Raw genomic sequence first — 16,616 nt, 5'->3', positions numbered from 1 at the left:
TTCAATACAGCTGAAATACTTTACACATTAATTTATTTTATGAAACCTTTTCCATCAGTATAGACAAATATTGTTCAAAGTAATATGTAAAGCAAAAGCATACAAATAAACAAAAAAACTAAGAGAAAATAAAGATGGTTTTGGAAAAGGGAGGAATGGACAAGTCACAGCAAATAAACATCATGCAAAGAAGTTGTTTTCACCACTGCAATGACCCAAGATCAATTCACTTACTAGCCATCTTTCCTTTTTTCTTACAAAAATCTGATGTAAAATGACATGAAAATCATTACAAGTTTAAGTAACAGCTAGCTGTCGTGAAGCCGTACATATGGTATGTGTTGATGTATTATTTTAGATTTCATAGCTGTATTTGGTTTTGTACTGTATTAAACCATGCTAAGTAACAGGTTTTAGAAAATATGAAGAACAATGTGAAGAAATAATGCCTGCTCTTTTAACTCACGTTGTGAAAAATTTGTTCATTGAGAAATGCTGAAGGATAAAATGACAAATCCTGGGGAATGTGTAGGCACAGAGAATTAACACCAGAATATGTTTCTAAACATCTACCATATAAGTATTTTAGCCCATTTAGTACTCTGCTGAAAAGTTTAGGGCCTCATTCTGCAAAATACTACTCTCAGGCAAGAAGTGTGTCAGCTACTCAGCATCACCTTTAATAACTATCACTTATCCAAGTTTTATATATCTCAGAGCTGGGAGGCATTCTGCAGTACCTTGGTTTCAAACAACACAATATCATAGTAAAGAGTATCAATAATTTATAGTAGCCTTAAGTTTGCATGACCAGCAAAACCAAAAGAACACAGTTTTCACGGGATTTTTGTCAACATATTAAGGGGACACTGTCAAGCAGTTGAGATAAAAACTAACGTGTTTTTTTATCTATCCTTATTTTTACAGAGTAATGGAGTTTTAATTTGATACTTTGAGCATCTTTGAAATACTTTTTTAAATGCACAAAATTCATAAATAAAACTGTCCTTTCTGCCAGACTAGACTAAGAAACCCACCAGTGACACAAATGTAGAGGGAATGAATCAGCCTTTCCTCACGGACCCTAGAGCAAAACATTACATTGGGTTTCAGATTGTTCCTACTATTATTAAATCTTAAGATGAGTTAAAGCAATTCATTGCTGTTTTAAGCATTTATCTAGTTTAAAATTTAGATTACTGGAAGACATTTGCATTCTGCTTAAGATGGCTAGCTGATTTGCAATTATTAATGAACTATTTAACATATGTTGCCGATAGGTGTTTTGTTAAAGAGCATCCCACAATTTAAAAAGTTACATCTTCAAAGAATAACAGGAACAACCTTAAAGATATCTACGTCCCTTCCCTTCCTGCTAATTAACCTCTGCCAAAATTCTTATTACTACTGTGGCCTTTTAACCTTGTCCTGCTAATTAACAAGTTTAAGGTGTTCTTTCTTCACCTATGGGGAAACGAAACTCAGGAGACGAGGACCATTCACAGCGCCTGCCCTTCAAACTCTCAGGGTTCTGACCCAGGGATGCCTCACAGTAAAAGCATCCAATCAGACAGAAAGCATGTTGCAACAGAGCTAAAACTCAACTTGTACAAAGTCTTAGAGACCAGTATTAAGCCATTGCATTTGATGACGAGTAGGAAGACCATAATACAAATGGAGCACTGTGATCTACACAGTCATGATCAGACCACTATATTTTGCATTAGCTGCTACTCCTGACTACAGTCACAAGTGCATGGAGAACCATACAAGGATTCACGATCTTCTTTCAAAGAGCAGATGATAAAATGCAGCAAACTCTTCCGAAACTTCAGTGTGAAACAAGGATATAGAACAGCAAATACAGATCAGGAAAGACAACCAGTGTACTCATCACACCGTGGTCCACGTGTCTGAACTAGCTCCTCTGGGGCCTCATACTGTGTTATTTTTAAGAGTAAATCCTTAGCATTTAAGTAAGATAGGTGACACAAAAATACAAATAAATTCATTAGGAATGTATGATGGACTGGACAGTGCAGAGTGAGACTACTCTGTATGTAATGTATATATGTAAGCATTCACCCCGAACTCCACACTTCACATCTCAACACCAGACCTCAAGTGATGTATAATGTCTTCACGTCTGCAGGCAAGTACAAGCTAGCTGTAAATCAGGGAGCTCAGGCTCCGCTCCCAAGCTCACGACTAAATGCAAGCTGAATAAATAGTTTTGAAAAGCTGGAAAGCAGTTATACACCTGCTCCACGCGGAGCTCTGGGCACCTATGAGAGCTAGCTGGTTCAAAAGCAAAAATCAGGTTGCCCACAGAGCCCACAGTCGTCCAGTTTGTGACTGAACACCAAGAAAGGGCACAGTTCACAGCTGATTACAGATGCAGATATCCTGATTACTTTAAAAGAGCAGCAATGGAAAATGAAAAGTACCAGCCTTAGATGGTGAGATCAGTGAACCTCAAACGGCGTGTCTGGCTTTTTTCAAATTCCATGCACAGCAGGCGACCACACTTCACTTATTTACATAGATATAAGCCCAGAACAAACATTGATTTCATTGTAGTGAAAATAAAATTTGGTCCAGTTTTTCATTATTAACTTTTGCACTGTCATAAATGCAGTATGGGAACTGAACAAAAAGACTGCATTAACTGCCACAGTCTGATTTTCAACTTTATTTTCAATTAATTATAGCTAACAGTTTTTCTTTTGCAAATCTACTTTTGAAAATGTGTGTCTGCATTATTCATTTTGACAGTGTCCCTTTAAGGCAAGGAATCAACCACTCGGTGTGGGGCCCTCAACCAAATATTGTGTATGCATAGCTGAAAACATAAAAATCTAAAAAGGCTATTGCATATGCAAATTATTTACGTGTATGTTTGAAGTACTTGGTTATATTTTATAAAGTAGGGAAACAAGTTTGAATTTTTAACTAGGAAATATAATATACAGGTCTTTACTGGAGATTAACTTAGTGTAAAGTTAGGAATGTAGTACCATGAATAGGAGAAATGGTAATCCTTCTAACAGGAAATTATTTATCTGATTTATAAAGGGACATTTTAACTACCTCAAACTACTCCAGATCTCATCAAGCACCTTGTAATATTTTTTCTGATACCTGCATTTCTTTTTCTGGAGTTACATATATACATATTATTAGACTAACAGTCCTATTATGACTTCACTGACAGACAGAAGTGGGAAATCTAGGTTCTTTTTGATCTTTGAATAATACGTAGCTAGTGTGAAACTTATATTATACTTAATTCTTGTAGTGATGACCTAATTAAAGCATATCTAAAACTTACCTTGGGTTTGAATGCAATCACTTTCAAAACCATTTCAACAGTGAACACTCCTGTGAAAACCATGTTCATAATGTCCATTGCGTCATTAAAGAGTTTAGACTGTCCATAGTGCTGTGAATGAAAAATACAGTACTTTTAAAAGTAGAGGCTTTAAAATATCCAGTGAAAGTAAGGCAGTCTAAGACAAAGCTGGCAAAACTGAGCACAGGAAAATATTTTCTAGTAGTATTTATGATGTCATCTATATACATAAAGACTAACTGGATATCTTGGGTCAGGAATGGAGTCATTTAAATTCTATTTACAGAATTCTATTTTGTTTAGGCACTGAGCGGAACAAAGTTGTCATTCCTCTACATCCTAAGGGAATCTTCAGAGAGATGGTTTTGAGAGAAAGACTGTTCCTCAGAAAAGGATTAGACAACAGCAGTCTCCCAAGTTTTATATGCTAGGTTTTAAAAATACCTAACCTTGTGCCACACCTGCTTAGAAAGCCTGCAGTACGTTAGTCACAGAGTAACATACATCATGTAGGATTCTTTTAAAGTGTTTCTTGAAAAAAGTAGAACAGTTTCGTAAACTGAATTTGAACCATTCTTTTTCTTAAGAAAATCTGAAATACTAGAGTCAAGAAAGAGACAACTTGGAAAAGTAGATAAGAGAATTAGGTGGTGAAGAGCTGCATGCATAATGCAGAAAACATAAAAACATGCAAAAATACACACAGGTATATACAGATATACAGCTAATATATGAAATCATGTTTGCATGAAGGTTTGCATTAACACAAAACTAGAGTCACTCCATATAATGAAATTTTTAAACTTGTGAAGAAGATACAGACCCAGATGATAGAAATATCATAGAATGGTTTGGGCTGGAAGGGACCCTTAAAGATTAGCTAGTCCGATCCAACCAAATGCGGAGTAGTACATACACAAATGGGCACAGAACAAGTACAAAAACTACACAGAGGTGAAGTAAAGCTTAAAGGCACTACATAAAAGAATATATTAGATAAAAGAATCTAAGGGGTTGAGAGAAATGTTTGCAAACAAAATCAACTTCAGATTTTCTTGTACATGGATAATCTTGGGCATACATACATATAACATAAATTAAATTATACTGGAGGTACAAAATAAAGCTCAGAGCTTGATTAGGTTAGGAAGATCTTTATCAACATCAAGCTGCTTTGAATAATTTTACTTCAGAGAACTGACAAACACACTGGAACACATCACAGAAGAGTACTATTACCGAAAGTGCTTTTCTCAAGTTTCACTTCATAAAATAATACAGGTTGTCATAAATTAAAGGCATTATATCCCCCATATCCTTCCCTGCAATTTATGCCAACAGCTTCAAAAGAGCTGGTTTTCCTACCTGCATAGCCAAGCAAAGTGTGTTCAGCATGATGAGGACAAACATGATGTATTCAAATCCAGTAGAATTCACCACATACCAGAACTTGTACTGGTAAGGATTTTTTGGAATATATCTACGAAGAGGACGTGCCTTCAAGGCATATTCTACACACTGACGCTGTAAAAGCAAATACATCAAAAAATGTCAGCCTGTACCTAACAGTTAATCAACTGGTAAAATAATTATTAAGTTAAAATTGTTAAATATAAGTCTTAAAAACAGGCAGTCTATATACTTGATGTAGGGTTCTTAAATGTTAATAATCAAGTAGCTTACCCATCCTCACTTGGTTATTTACAACTGTTCCTAATCACATACGTTACTCAGCCACATACAAAGAATCAAATAACGGTCATGGAAATTCTGCAGTGTTTCACCTTTATACATGTAGTAGTATATAGTAGTATACCATGGACTATACCTATGTAAATGTATAGTATATGGTATGACTATTAATAACATGACTATTAATTCATCTGTAAGTCATGTTTTGCCCTTACTAAGTTTTCAACCACCAATGGAACCACATAGCATAAACCCCTAGGGTCAGCAAATTAAATACTGAGGAAGTGTTATTCCTAATAGATCAGTTAAATTGCCCAGCAAAATCACGTCCCATATGTAGGAACATCATGGATTCATTTCCTACTCTGTTAGTGCCTGAAATCTGCATGTAGGCAGGGCCTTCTACTTCTCATTTGACAAAAGCTTACAAAATGACATGTTTGTAACCGACGGCACAGAATGCAGAATGAATGCTGCCTGAAGTTTCATGCTCAACTTCACTTAAATGAAGTGTGTTACAGTTGGACAAGAGTACCTGAAAAATCATGACTGATGAGTTTCTCAGTCAAAGGATCAAACAGTAAAAGGGGACAGATATTTTTTTTTTTAATTTGAATCTAAATATCCCCTGTGAAATTCTAAATAAAGGAGGGGAAAAAAAGAAAAGAAAAAGAAAAAAAAAAAAAAAAAGGAGTAGAACATTTTGAACACTTTGGCTTTGAACACTTTCAGACCACAGAACACAAAATTTATTTTCCTGTTCCTATTGTAAAACCTACCTCTGCTGTACTGTTCTTAATGTGACACCAACAAGTGAGACACTAAGAAGCTAACAAGCTTAATGTAACACCTTTCACAACAAAAAGACTGATGTGTTGGGCTTGGGAAGAGGAACATACAGTGACCTGAACACCAGCTGAGGGTATTTACCAAGTCCATTATTTTCCTAAAATATGTGTTTGGTGCCCTCTTCTGACCCAAAACAGAAAGGAAGCTCTTCAAGCATAAATAACAAGGAAACTTTCAAAAGTTAAAGAGTTCATTATTTATTTTAACCTGATTTTTGTCCAGCTCACAGTTCTTATACTCTTGCTCTCCCTGTTCTTGGAATGTAACAATCACAAAACCAACAAATATGTTCATCATAAAGAAAGCAATAATGATGATATAGATGATGAAAAAAATGGAGATCTCCACTCTGTAGTTGTACACAGGGCCTACGTTCTCGCCATTTGAATCAATGGCTTTGTAGAGCAGCCTGAAAAACAAAAAAAAAATTATCTTTATTAGCATTAAAATTACAAAAGAGAGTAAAATATGCAGACTCAGAGGACAGGTTCCAGAAACAGTCTGCTGTTTACTGGTATCTTTATCTAGCTACGGACAGTGCTTACCCAGAAGAACCACACTGCACAACGTTACGTGCTTTTTTCCAAAAAAACCAAGGTTGTATTATTTATTTTCTTCCTCACATTAAGCTATCCTCTTAGACTTTTCTCATTTAGGGAAATAGCAAGTGGCAGTTTGCTCTGCCTGGGTTTCTCTATGTAGTGTACTATTGCCTGATTTTTTAGTAGAAGTTTTACTCAAAGGCCTAAAATTTTCATGTTAGTATCATTTAAAGGGCATCGATTGATAAACATTTTAAAAGATTACTTCCATTAGAGCTAAGCAATACTGCATTATAGCAAAAGTAGCTGAAAGACTAGAAATCAAACAATATTTAAAAGTTCTCCTTTTAGAAATAGAGGTGAATCAAGAAATACATGAAAAGTGCACAGATTCAGAAGGACAGTAGATTTTTTTCCTTCCTCCATTAGTCAGTTTTTATACCACCATTTAAGACTTCTTTGTTGCCCAAAAATGCTCGGTAAATGATAGGGAACTGTCCTGGAAAATGTAACCATCCTAACAGTGCTGGGAAAACACGGAGAATGCACTCACGCTGGCCAGCCTTCAAAAGTGGATACTGTAAAAAGGGCCATCATAGCAGACAGGACATTATCAAAGTTGAAATCACTGTTTTGCCAGACCCTCTCTTTGACCATTGGATTATCAACATCTCCGTCTTTATAAACGATGTATATCCCTCTGTGGGTAAGAAACAAACGGCCATTAGTGAAATATTAAACTAGTCTCAGAGTTATTGAATGCTCTATTCAAAACAGTTTTATTTCACTCCCTCCCTAAGCTTGCTTTATTTTCTTGCTAACCTGTGCTTTCTGGTGGATTTAAGACAACAGTTCCAATTTACACAAACCTAAATGGCCTGACACATCCCTGCCCATATCTGCTACAGTTTAAATTAGTCAGCATATAATGCGTCACATTCTCTAGATCAAAGATGTTCTCACCGGCATTCCTCGGGATTCTGTTTTGCCTCATCGGTGCACCTGTAGAATTTTCCCTACATATAAAACAAAAAGCAATGACAAAATGTAGAACATGCAAAAGAAACAAGTTTATACTATGATGCGTTCAGAATGGGACCAACCCAGTTCCAGCAGCAACCCACGGAGAATTCAACTCAGCTTCACTTTTCTTGTTGCAGTGTAAATTTTGCACCTACTTACCTTGAAGAGCTGCACTCCGATACAAGCAAACATGAACTGCAGCAGAGTTGTAACAATCATGATATTACCGATAGTTCTAATAGCCACAAAGACACATTGAACAACATGCTGGAAAGAAAGAAAGGAAAAAAAATATTTTAATACAACTTGTTACTTAGTATTACAGAATACATACCAACAAAGTCTATTTTATCACCCTCCTCAGATTATTTTTTTTAAATTACTATTTTCATATTGTCAGTATTATACCTACTACCATGATTAAACTTGTTTTCTAAATTTGTCTGTAAGTCTGTTGACACAGACCCATCAACATGGGCCTGAACAACAATTGACTGAAAATTACACAAGTACTACAGAAAAACAATTAAAATATCACTCTGACGTGTCGGTTCACAGCAAGTGTTATGGTCAAAATCTGCTCCCGTGGCACTGGTGTTCCTCCACATACAAGCTGCTGTGAGTGTGGGCAGAATCTGGCCTTGTATGTTTAAGAATCAGGAATGGATTTATGTCCTTGCCCTGTGAACTTCTCTAGGCAATTTTTCTTGTGCAAGCATTTTTAACCTGAGGTAGGACTGAAGAATCAGGCCAACAGAAATAGAACTTAAAAAAATAAAATAGACACCTTAAGTCCTTTTGCTCTGTTTATTGCCCTTAGAGGCCTCAAGACTCTTAAAACTCTGAGGATCTTCACAACTGAGATAGCACTTGATCTAGGGGGGAAAAAAGAGTTATTCTGTTATTTTTATAGTAGCTGATTTCATTACAAAGAATAACAGTGTTCTTGCAACTTCCTTATACGTGAAATTTCAAAAAAGCTACAAAATATATAAACAAAATTTTTAAAAGTATTTCTTTATTGAGCCTTTATTAATATTAGAAAATAGCACCAATCTCATAAATACTGTAAGGATGATTTTGATTTCTGGAGCAGCTTGGGAATTAACAGCTCAGTGTCTGACACTGTAATGCAATTAAGTTTGGTCAGGAGCAAAACAGTCCCCGAAGTATTTTTCAATGTTGATAAGCTCTTTCAAAGACACATTCAATGAATGCCTTAATTTCCAGCCAGCTGGAGATGAAAAGATCTCAAATGACTCACATTCTCTCTGCTTAAGTAGCTAGGGCTACATTTTGAGGAAATAATAGCAGGCAGCCCTTTACAGAACACATTGTGAAGCTGAAAGCTTGTGCAATAGGTATCTGGTACAAGCAGAACACCAAGTGGGAAGCAGCTGACTGACATCCAGCCCTTGCTCTTTTCTAAGCCACTAAGGGATTTACAGATGATTTTAAATGAGGCACAACTGGTCAGTAAGCAACTTCAGACCTTTTATCACGTTTAGCCTGACTCAAACAATGCAAAAAAAAAAAAAAAAATCTCCTCACTATCACTTACAGTTCTGATTAAGGTACAACTTCTCTCCCCTTCAAATACTCCCATTAAATACCCCAGCAGGTCAACGCTGAAAGAGCAAGCTCGTAAAACTAATTGTAGATGTGGCAACAGCACAAAAGAGGGTATATAAACCTCCTGAAGCTCCAGAAATTACTTGCTCTACAGTACAGTGTCATGACGCTCTTCTCCGCTCTCTTGGTGATAGTGGGAAGCAGCAATTTGTTTCCAACCCGCATTAGCAAGGAGTCACAACACCCTCCATACAAAGCGCTACCTCTTGCCAGTCCCAGCCCTGAACACCGACACTGCACACCCACACACAACCAGGGAACAAAAAGGAGCTGAAACACTGATTTCAGTATAAAACCCCAACGCAAAAATAAATCATTCACACTATCAGTACATTACTTACTGAATACCAAACGATACCAGAGAAACACCCACAACCAGCAAATCCAGCAAGTTAAAATAATTCCTGCAGAAGGACCCTTTATGAAGGAACGCTCCAAAAGCTGTCATCTAAAAATAGAATTGTTACATGTTTAGTCTATATTTCAATTTATAAAAATTCACATTTAGGCTGTTTACAAGACACTTGCCTAGAGTATGAATGCATACAGCATTACCTGACTTCCCCAAAGCAACTGAGATATAAAACAATCCCACTATGTACATTAATTCTTTCATTTAAATCATAACAATTCCACTCAAGCAACGCCAGCAAGTGTGTTAATTGCTTCTGATGTTAACAAATGTTACATTTTCTGTAAGAACTGATTAGGCTGATGTGATTACACTGAAATGATTTGGCCTTTGTGAGAAAAATTACTACACGAACTATAAAATCTCTCTGTTTACTAAATGGTCAGGTCTAGATTCTGACTCCTAATCATTCATACTATCTTGAGAACTGAAGGAGCCGAAAACGTATTGCAAAAACCTGAGAGTCAAATCTGGTGCAGAGCCATCGCAAGGCTGCATAAGGCAGCACCACAGTGGTGTTTGCCTTTGGGTCACAGGGACACGTTAAGATTACAAGTGGGTATCTAGGAATAACCTGAAACAACCACCAGGTTGTTTTGTATTACGTGCGGAAAAGGGTCCCCAAGGTATGCAGGTCTGTGGGGAACATCAAACATTGCTGTCCCTATTGGACTTTCTTTTCACTTTCTGTGCCTAGATTAAGATGAAAAGCACATAAAGGGTACTTGGTAAAGGAACCTGCATGCGTCATTTCAGGTTTCATTAGGAGCCAGTGAGAGAGACTCTATTAATTATGGCTGCAGACAGATTCTGGGCAGATGTTCTCAGGTATCGCAAGGCTGAATTTGGCTTTTAAATCTATTAATTAGACCTTTCCCACAACTTCAAGTAAGTACCAGTTAAATAAGTGCACAGAGAAATCCAGTCAAGCCATCAGAAGCACAGAATCTGCACTTCAATAGAATTTTGCATGGGTTTTTCAATGTTTATGGATTAAGAAAAACACTGAAACTAAAAACTTGAAATTAAAATAAGGATACCTTTGAAAAATGCCTTGTAGTCAGTTCAGTCACATGGATTCTAATTTCTTCAGCCTTAAGGTTCTCTTAAAAAGACCTGAGTGCTCTCAGCTACTCACTGTTTTCCACAGGTAAGAAAACTCATCACTGTTTTCCACAGGTAAGAAAACTCAATGCCACCTGGAGAACACCTAATATTACCTGTGCATTTTAAACCCATTATTTTCTGTTCCGTTCTATTCCTCAAGATGAAGCAAAAAGACTCTATTTCCCTTCCTCTTGCAGCAGACTATTACATCTTCCAAGACTTTTGTCTGCCACAGTGTAGAACCGCGCTACCGCCAGTGGGCATCTCCACCTATTGTGTCACTACTCGTGTGCACAAACTCGCAGGCCTTTAGCACAAAACCCCATCAGCAAAGCCATCTATCTGCAAAGGAATGCAAACTACAAAAGATGCATTTTTCTTGGAAGCCCCTCCTTCTCCTGTTAAACTTTCTTTTGTCATGATCAAAATAGTAAGCGTTCCTCAAAACTAGAGGAATAAAAACCCTGGAGGTTTAACCTATGCCATAACATAAGATATATAATATACTTATAAAATTTCCAATAAATTCCTAGCTCTTTTCTCCTGCAGCTGTACAGAGTATGGCTAAACTCATTAAAATCAGTGGGAGTTGAACACTAAAATAACCCTGCATATTAAAGTTACATATATCTACAGTCATTTACACTGCAGTATATTATCCTACATTATTAGTATATGCAGCACACAAAGTTTCCTCTAAAAACTCCCACAAAAGTAAAGATATATTGCCCTAAAAATACAGGTGAAGTACCTATCTCCCATCTTTATCTGGAGGCTCGTATTTCAGTCACTACAAATCCCAGCAGAGCAGATGCTCCAGGACGCTGAGCCAGGCACCTGGGGCACCACCAGTGCTGCTTCTTCCCTCCTGCCTGTACTTCCACATCAGTGGGGACTGGTTTAAATGGTGTGGGATTAGCATAGTTGGGGCAAGGTTAAAAGCACAAGGCCCTAACCTGACCTTTGCTGTGATGTTTTCATGTATCCCAAGTACAGCAAATAGGAATTGTAAAGTGCATTTCAGCGCCACGCAGGGATTACGTAAGAGAATTCTTAAATGCTTTAAACTGATGTTGCCCCTCTTCTGTTACTCATATCCTCACCACTACATAATGTGGAAATCCTCCTGTCTGCAGAGCACTCAATCAGACAGAGTACAAGGAGACTCTCCACACGCTGAGCGTTATTCTGTGTTAATGCCTGGGGTTTTGGACATTTACGAGTTTCTTCACTGCAGCTGATAATATTGCCTCTGGTTATCTTAATTTCAGTTTCATACACTTTTTGCCTGGAAATTAAGGAATGCTATTGTTCCCGCAGGTCTAGTCTTGATTTTACTTCTTGCAAAACACGCAGCTTCTGTACAACTTAAGACACTGTGGAAAGCACAGCACAAAACCCAGCACGGGAGACATGGAGGACTCCAGCCATAAGCAAGCAAAGCCAGCGTCTGAGATGTGTTAGTAAAGCAGGCGCTGTATACGTACATCTGTCACGTTCTGGCTGTCCATTGCATTTTTTATGGTACAATTTATTTTTCTGTATAAATACATGTGAGTGCACTGCAGGACAGAGCTTCCTAGAGAAAGTGAAGTCAGGAGCATCGACCTTTTTGGCTATGATGGGGCTTCTCGTTTCGTTATAGTATTTTACAATGCCAGATTTTGGCAGCCCAAGTTCTAGAGCTTCCTGCTTCCCTTGGGCAAGTCTTGAGTCGCTCAGCGTCAGAATCTTTTGCAGTTTGTAGGAATACCACTTTTCCCACCACATCCAGTTGTGCCTCTTTATGCTATGCTTTGTAATTCCTCTGCCAGAGGAGCACAACTGGAACTGCACGAGCTGCACTGCCTGCTGCTCAGAGCACATGGAAGTTCACCAGCCCTCTTCTGCCACAGAAATGGTGGTTACGTGTTTTGTATGGCTTCTCAAATTCAGCGTTGGGAACTAGCTTGATCTAATGCTAATCTTCTCAGGGCTTCTTTCTTTCTTTCCTTTAGCTTGGCCTTTCTCTTGCAGTGAAAAAAAAAGGATGTTACTTTAGAATGCCACAAATGTTATACAATTAATCAAGTCTATAGCAAGCTCCTCACTGCTGAAAATGAGAAATATGGGGATAAATATACGTCTGGGAGAATATTTATTTGCAAGCATAAAAATAGTCTACTAATTACAGTACAGCTTATCTTGTAAACAGCCCAAATATTGCACCAATTAGTATTACATCGCATTGTGAAGAGTATGCACAGCAATATGAGCAAAAGCTGGGAGAAGAGATTTTGTTAAGCTTAATCCTCAACTGGAAATGCAAAGTTTATGTACAGATTCTTAGTGTACCAGAAATTTTTAAGTGTATAGATCAGGGTTACTCAACCAAAAGCTCATGGTGAATATGCACAGCATGAAACTTTTAGGTGTTGCTTGTAAATATCTGAAAAAATACTTCACAGATTTCCATCAAAAAATTTTGATTTCTTTGTTCAGCATTTTCTTACATGTGAACCTAATTCTCATTTATGTGGCTTCATTGCCAGAGTAAGCCTCACACATTTAAAATCTGAGTAACCCCAATGGGTGTTCTTAACAATCAGTACACAAACTATACATTAAAATGCCATTTTTTGACTCATGCATGGGTAATACATTTAAGCAAGCATATTTATGCCTTTCTTTGTATTTAAATGTATGCCCAAGATAAATGCAAAGTATCTTAGTATAAAGATAGACAAATGCAAGATAACTTGCAAGTCCTATTGCAAGAAAATAGTTATCTACTATTTTAGCTCTGTGAATATAGTTCAGAAAAAGAAATGAGAAATTACATGCTCCCTCCTTAAAAGACTGATTATGTCTTTTGGAAATGCCAGAGCAAGGAGAAGGAAAAGCTCATGCGCAGCGAATTCTTTTTCCCTTTTCTGATAACTGTAAGATTAAAAAGGGTAAAAAACGAATCATTAAATTGATGTAATGATAAAAAAACAGCTTCTTCATGCACCCAATGGTAAAAAATAACCAATCAAAACTATGAGGAACTGTCAAATTAAAAAATCCTCTGGTTTAAAAAAGTTTAGCTTTGATCACTTAGAGAAAAGGCGAAGAACACTTCAAGTGCCTTTTCTTGGCAGGTGACACACAAGGAAAATCCTTTTAAACAAACTTCCTTTAAAAACCTGTTACCTTCAAAATGATCTCAAATGTAAACATACTAGTGAAGACATAATCTGCATACCCTAGGATCTGGAAGGTAAACAAAAAGTTACAAACATTATTGCTAAAGCTGCTTTTGAGCTAACAAGGATCAATTAGCAATGCATTACCTTTAACAGGATTTCAACAGTAAAGATGGCTGTGAAAGCATAGTCAAAGTAACCAAGTATCTGCAAGGTATAATACGTGCCACAGTAAGAAATCAATCTATTAATAAATTTTTACAGTTTAGACCACATACACAACACCACCTGAATTAATCTAAGTAGGTAGATGGGGAATTTAGACAAAGTAGTTTAGAATTCCAGCTATTATGCAACCATTTTTATTTATTTAAAGATTTATCAGATGCCACTGTGCCCAGGTATTAGATTTCAGCCCTAAAGAGTCAACAGGACGCAAAACCCAACACTTTAGTACTTTCTTCAGCCTTTAGAAGAGATACAGAAACTTACACTAAGAATAAATACTTATTAATAAGTATTTTTTTTTAATTTATTTTTTTTAACCGAAGTACTACATGAAAAAATAAAACTTCAGTGGATGCTTCTGGATTGCACATCATTCTGCATTCTGCCACATTATATTGTTCCTGCATAGACCGGGCTAGAGCATCACAAAGCAAAATGAACCAATAACTAAATTACTTAAAATGAGCACTACAACTCTTTTTTCTTTAACTTGGAAGACACAGCAGCGATTTATATGTAGGAAATTTAAAAGAACCCACAACAGCTGCATAATGATATGCAAACTTTTAAAAAGCCCGTGGACACGGTACTGGCCTGGCTGCTGCCAGCAGGAACACTGCCACGTGTGTCAGTACAGCCCAGATTTCACCCTTTCAAGGTGGCCCTATCACTTGCACCAAATTTAGCGATCAACATGCACTGCGGTAGGGTACTAGTTTAGCATCAAAGATCCAGCAATTCAACTAGCAAACAGCTGTGCACAGAAACATGTTGCCTCTGGTTCAGCAGCTAATAAAACGGGAAGGAGAAATAGAGACAACACACACAGTATTCCTGTTAGATCATATAAAATTAAATATTTTTTTTCCCCCACGTTCAGTTGATGATCACATCCTTCTGGCCCTTGCTGTGGCTGAAAAAATAGGCAAATATTAAAGCCATTCAACAGAGATTAAGCAGTAAGGAATTAATTCCAGCATTAAAGGAAACTATTTAAAGGCATTCCAGTTTGTAAACTTTAATTCTCTTGCTGAGCTGGCTGGTTGAAGCAACATGATCGCTGAAGGCAGTAGCAAGAAAAATATGTAGGTCTTGTGCATTTGTGAATATTTACAAGAGGGCAATATCTTCTTGAAATCACTCACACATTGTACCTGTGTCCCAAACAGGAATAATCCTTCCAGTTACCACCACTCTCCAGTTACACCTTCCTAGCATTCCCCTAGCTACAAAAGCAATTATCAGCCCTTTGAGCCATTTCTACAATTACAATTTCAGTATTCCCCACCAGCTGGCTTTTTCTTACCCATTAGTGTGATTTATTCATAAGATCGCACTTGTCCAGTTCTATAGGTACAGCTCTACTGAATAGTACATGAAGAGTGTCTTTGTGCTTTGACCTCTTTTTACCTTTGAAGAAAGTTCTAGCTTTGTGGTTTCCACTAATGTTACTAAAAAACTGTTCAGAGAATGTCAGCAGCCAAAAGAGGACTTTCAGAGGCTGCATTGACACTAGCAAGAACTAGAGGGATGCAACTTTTACTGACCTAGTAGGCCCACCTTTCCTGTAAGAAGTGGAAGAGTTCTGTTAACTCCATGGCAATCTCTACAGATCTATTTATATCTCAGACAGGAGAGGCCTGGACGTTTTGTCAAAGTATCCCAAAAGTCCCCACAGTTGCATCATCTCAGCTATTTCAGATCTAATCTAAAGCATGGACAACCTGCAGTAACATGAGAGGCTTGCTTCACAGCTAATACAAGCACAACAAATGTAGGACAAACATTAATGGTTATGAGAGTGGATTTATTTTTGTTCCTCTGTCTAATAATTGTGCATTTGAGTAACAGGCAAGCCTACTATATTAAGAATTTAAAATGGGGGATTCAGGAACTTGTTTTAGGAGAATAGAGATGTTTACTCACCAGGTAAACTACAATTCTATTGAATATCAGAGACATTTCTGAAATTAATATTCTTACAAATATTTTGTTTCTACAAGCATATCTAAAAAAGGATGCAGAAACACTTGCACATTTTCAGGTTTGTATATAGGCTGAAATGGCATTTGACTCTGAGTCAAGGCAAGACCTGGGCATGCTCTGATCCTCATCTTACACGTGAGTTTAGGAAAAAGTAAAACTTGTTTAGTTTCTGATACGTCCAGTCAGAATCCAGGGATCTTTGCATCCGAACTGGTGGTACTCAAACTCCTTAGTGTGGCCACACTAGCTTCCTTGAAAGAGGAGGTAATACCCTTATGAATCCATACACTCACTAACAGAACAACACTCTGAGCTCCCCAAGACATATAGTACAGTCAATGAAGGAGAAGACAAGACAGGTCAGAGTCTATTCCCAACATGGTATAAACAGTGACGATTTTAACTGGCATTTTTAAATCACTGTCAAACACTGCGAGGCACTAAGAGTGATTCAGGAAATGAGTACCAGCTACACAGCTGAAAATTACGAAAAAATATGAAAATTATCAAGATTATGCTCAGCTTGAGCATATTTCATTCTGATATATTTATAGCCACAAAGGAAAAACATTATGTACATAATAAATGCTTCTAATACCTATGATGTTCCATCAATAAAGTTACTT

The 16,616-nt window shown here is 37.2% G+C and overlaps 1 protein-coding gene across 18 annotated transcripts in view; it reads right to left on the bottom strand.

The window, feature by feature from the left end:
- Positions 1-16,616, bottom strand: part of CACNA1D (calcium voltage-gated channel subunit alpha1 D) — a 253,243-nt gene that overhangs the window by 55,505 nt on the left and 181,122 nt on the right. For all 18 annotated transcript variants that reach the window (XM_080384052.1, XM_080384045.1, XM_080384054.1 and 15 more), the window contains 9 exons: positions 13,924-13,983; positions 9,432-9,538; positions 8,246-8,333; positions 7,618-7,725; positions 7,399-7,451; positions 6,989-7,135; positions 6,101-6,302; positions 4,718-4,876; positions 3,332-3,442 (listed from right to left, as the gene is read on the bottom strand). In XM_080384052.1, coding sequence (XP_080240178.1) covers positions 3,332-3,442; positions 4,718-4,876; positions 6,101-6,302; positions 6,989-7,135; positions 7,399-7,451; positions 7,618-7,725; positions 8,246-8,333; positions 9,432-9,538; positions 13,924-13,983 — 1,035 coding nt within the window. The remainder of the gene's footprint in view (positions 1-3,331; positions 3,443-4,717; positions 4,877-6,100; positions 6,303-6,988; positions 7,136-7,398; positions 7,452-7,617; positions 7,726-8,245; positions 8,334-9,431; positions 9,539-13,923; positions 13,984-16,616) is intronic.

Source organism: Falco punctatus (assembly GCF_963210335.1).
Source record: "Falco punctatus genome assembly, chromosome: 4".
Taxonomy (NCBI): domain Eukaryota; kingdom Metazoa; phylum Chordata; class Aves; order Falconiformes; family Falconidae; genus Falco; species Falco punctatus.
The sequence above is the reverse complement of the archived record's forward strand: the minus strand, read 5'-3'. Positions and strand labels throughout refer to the sequence as shown.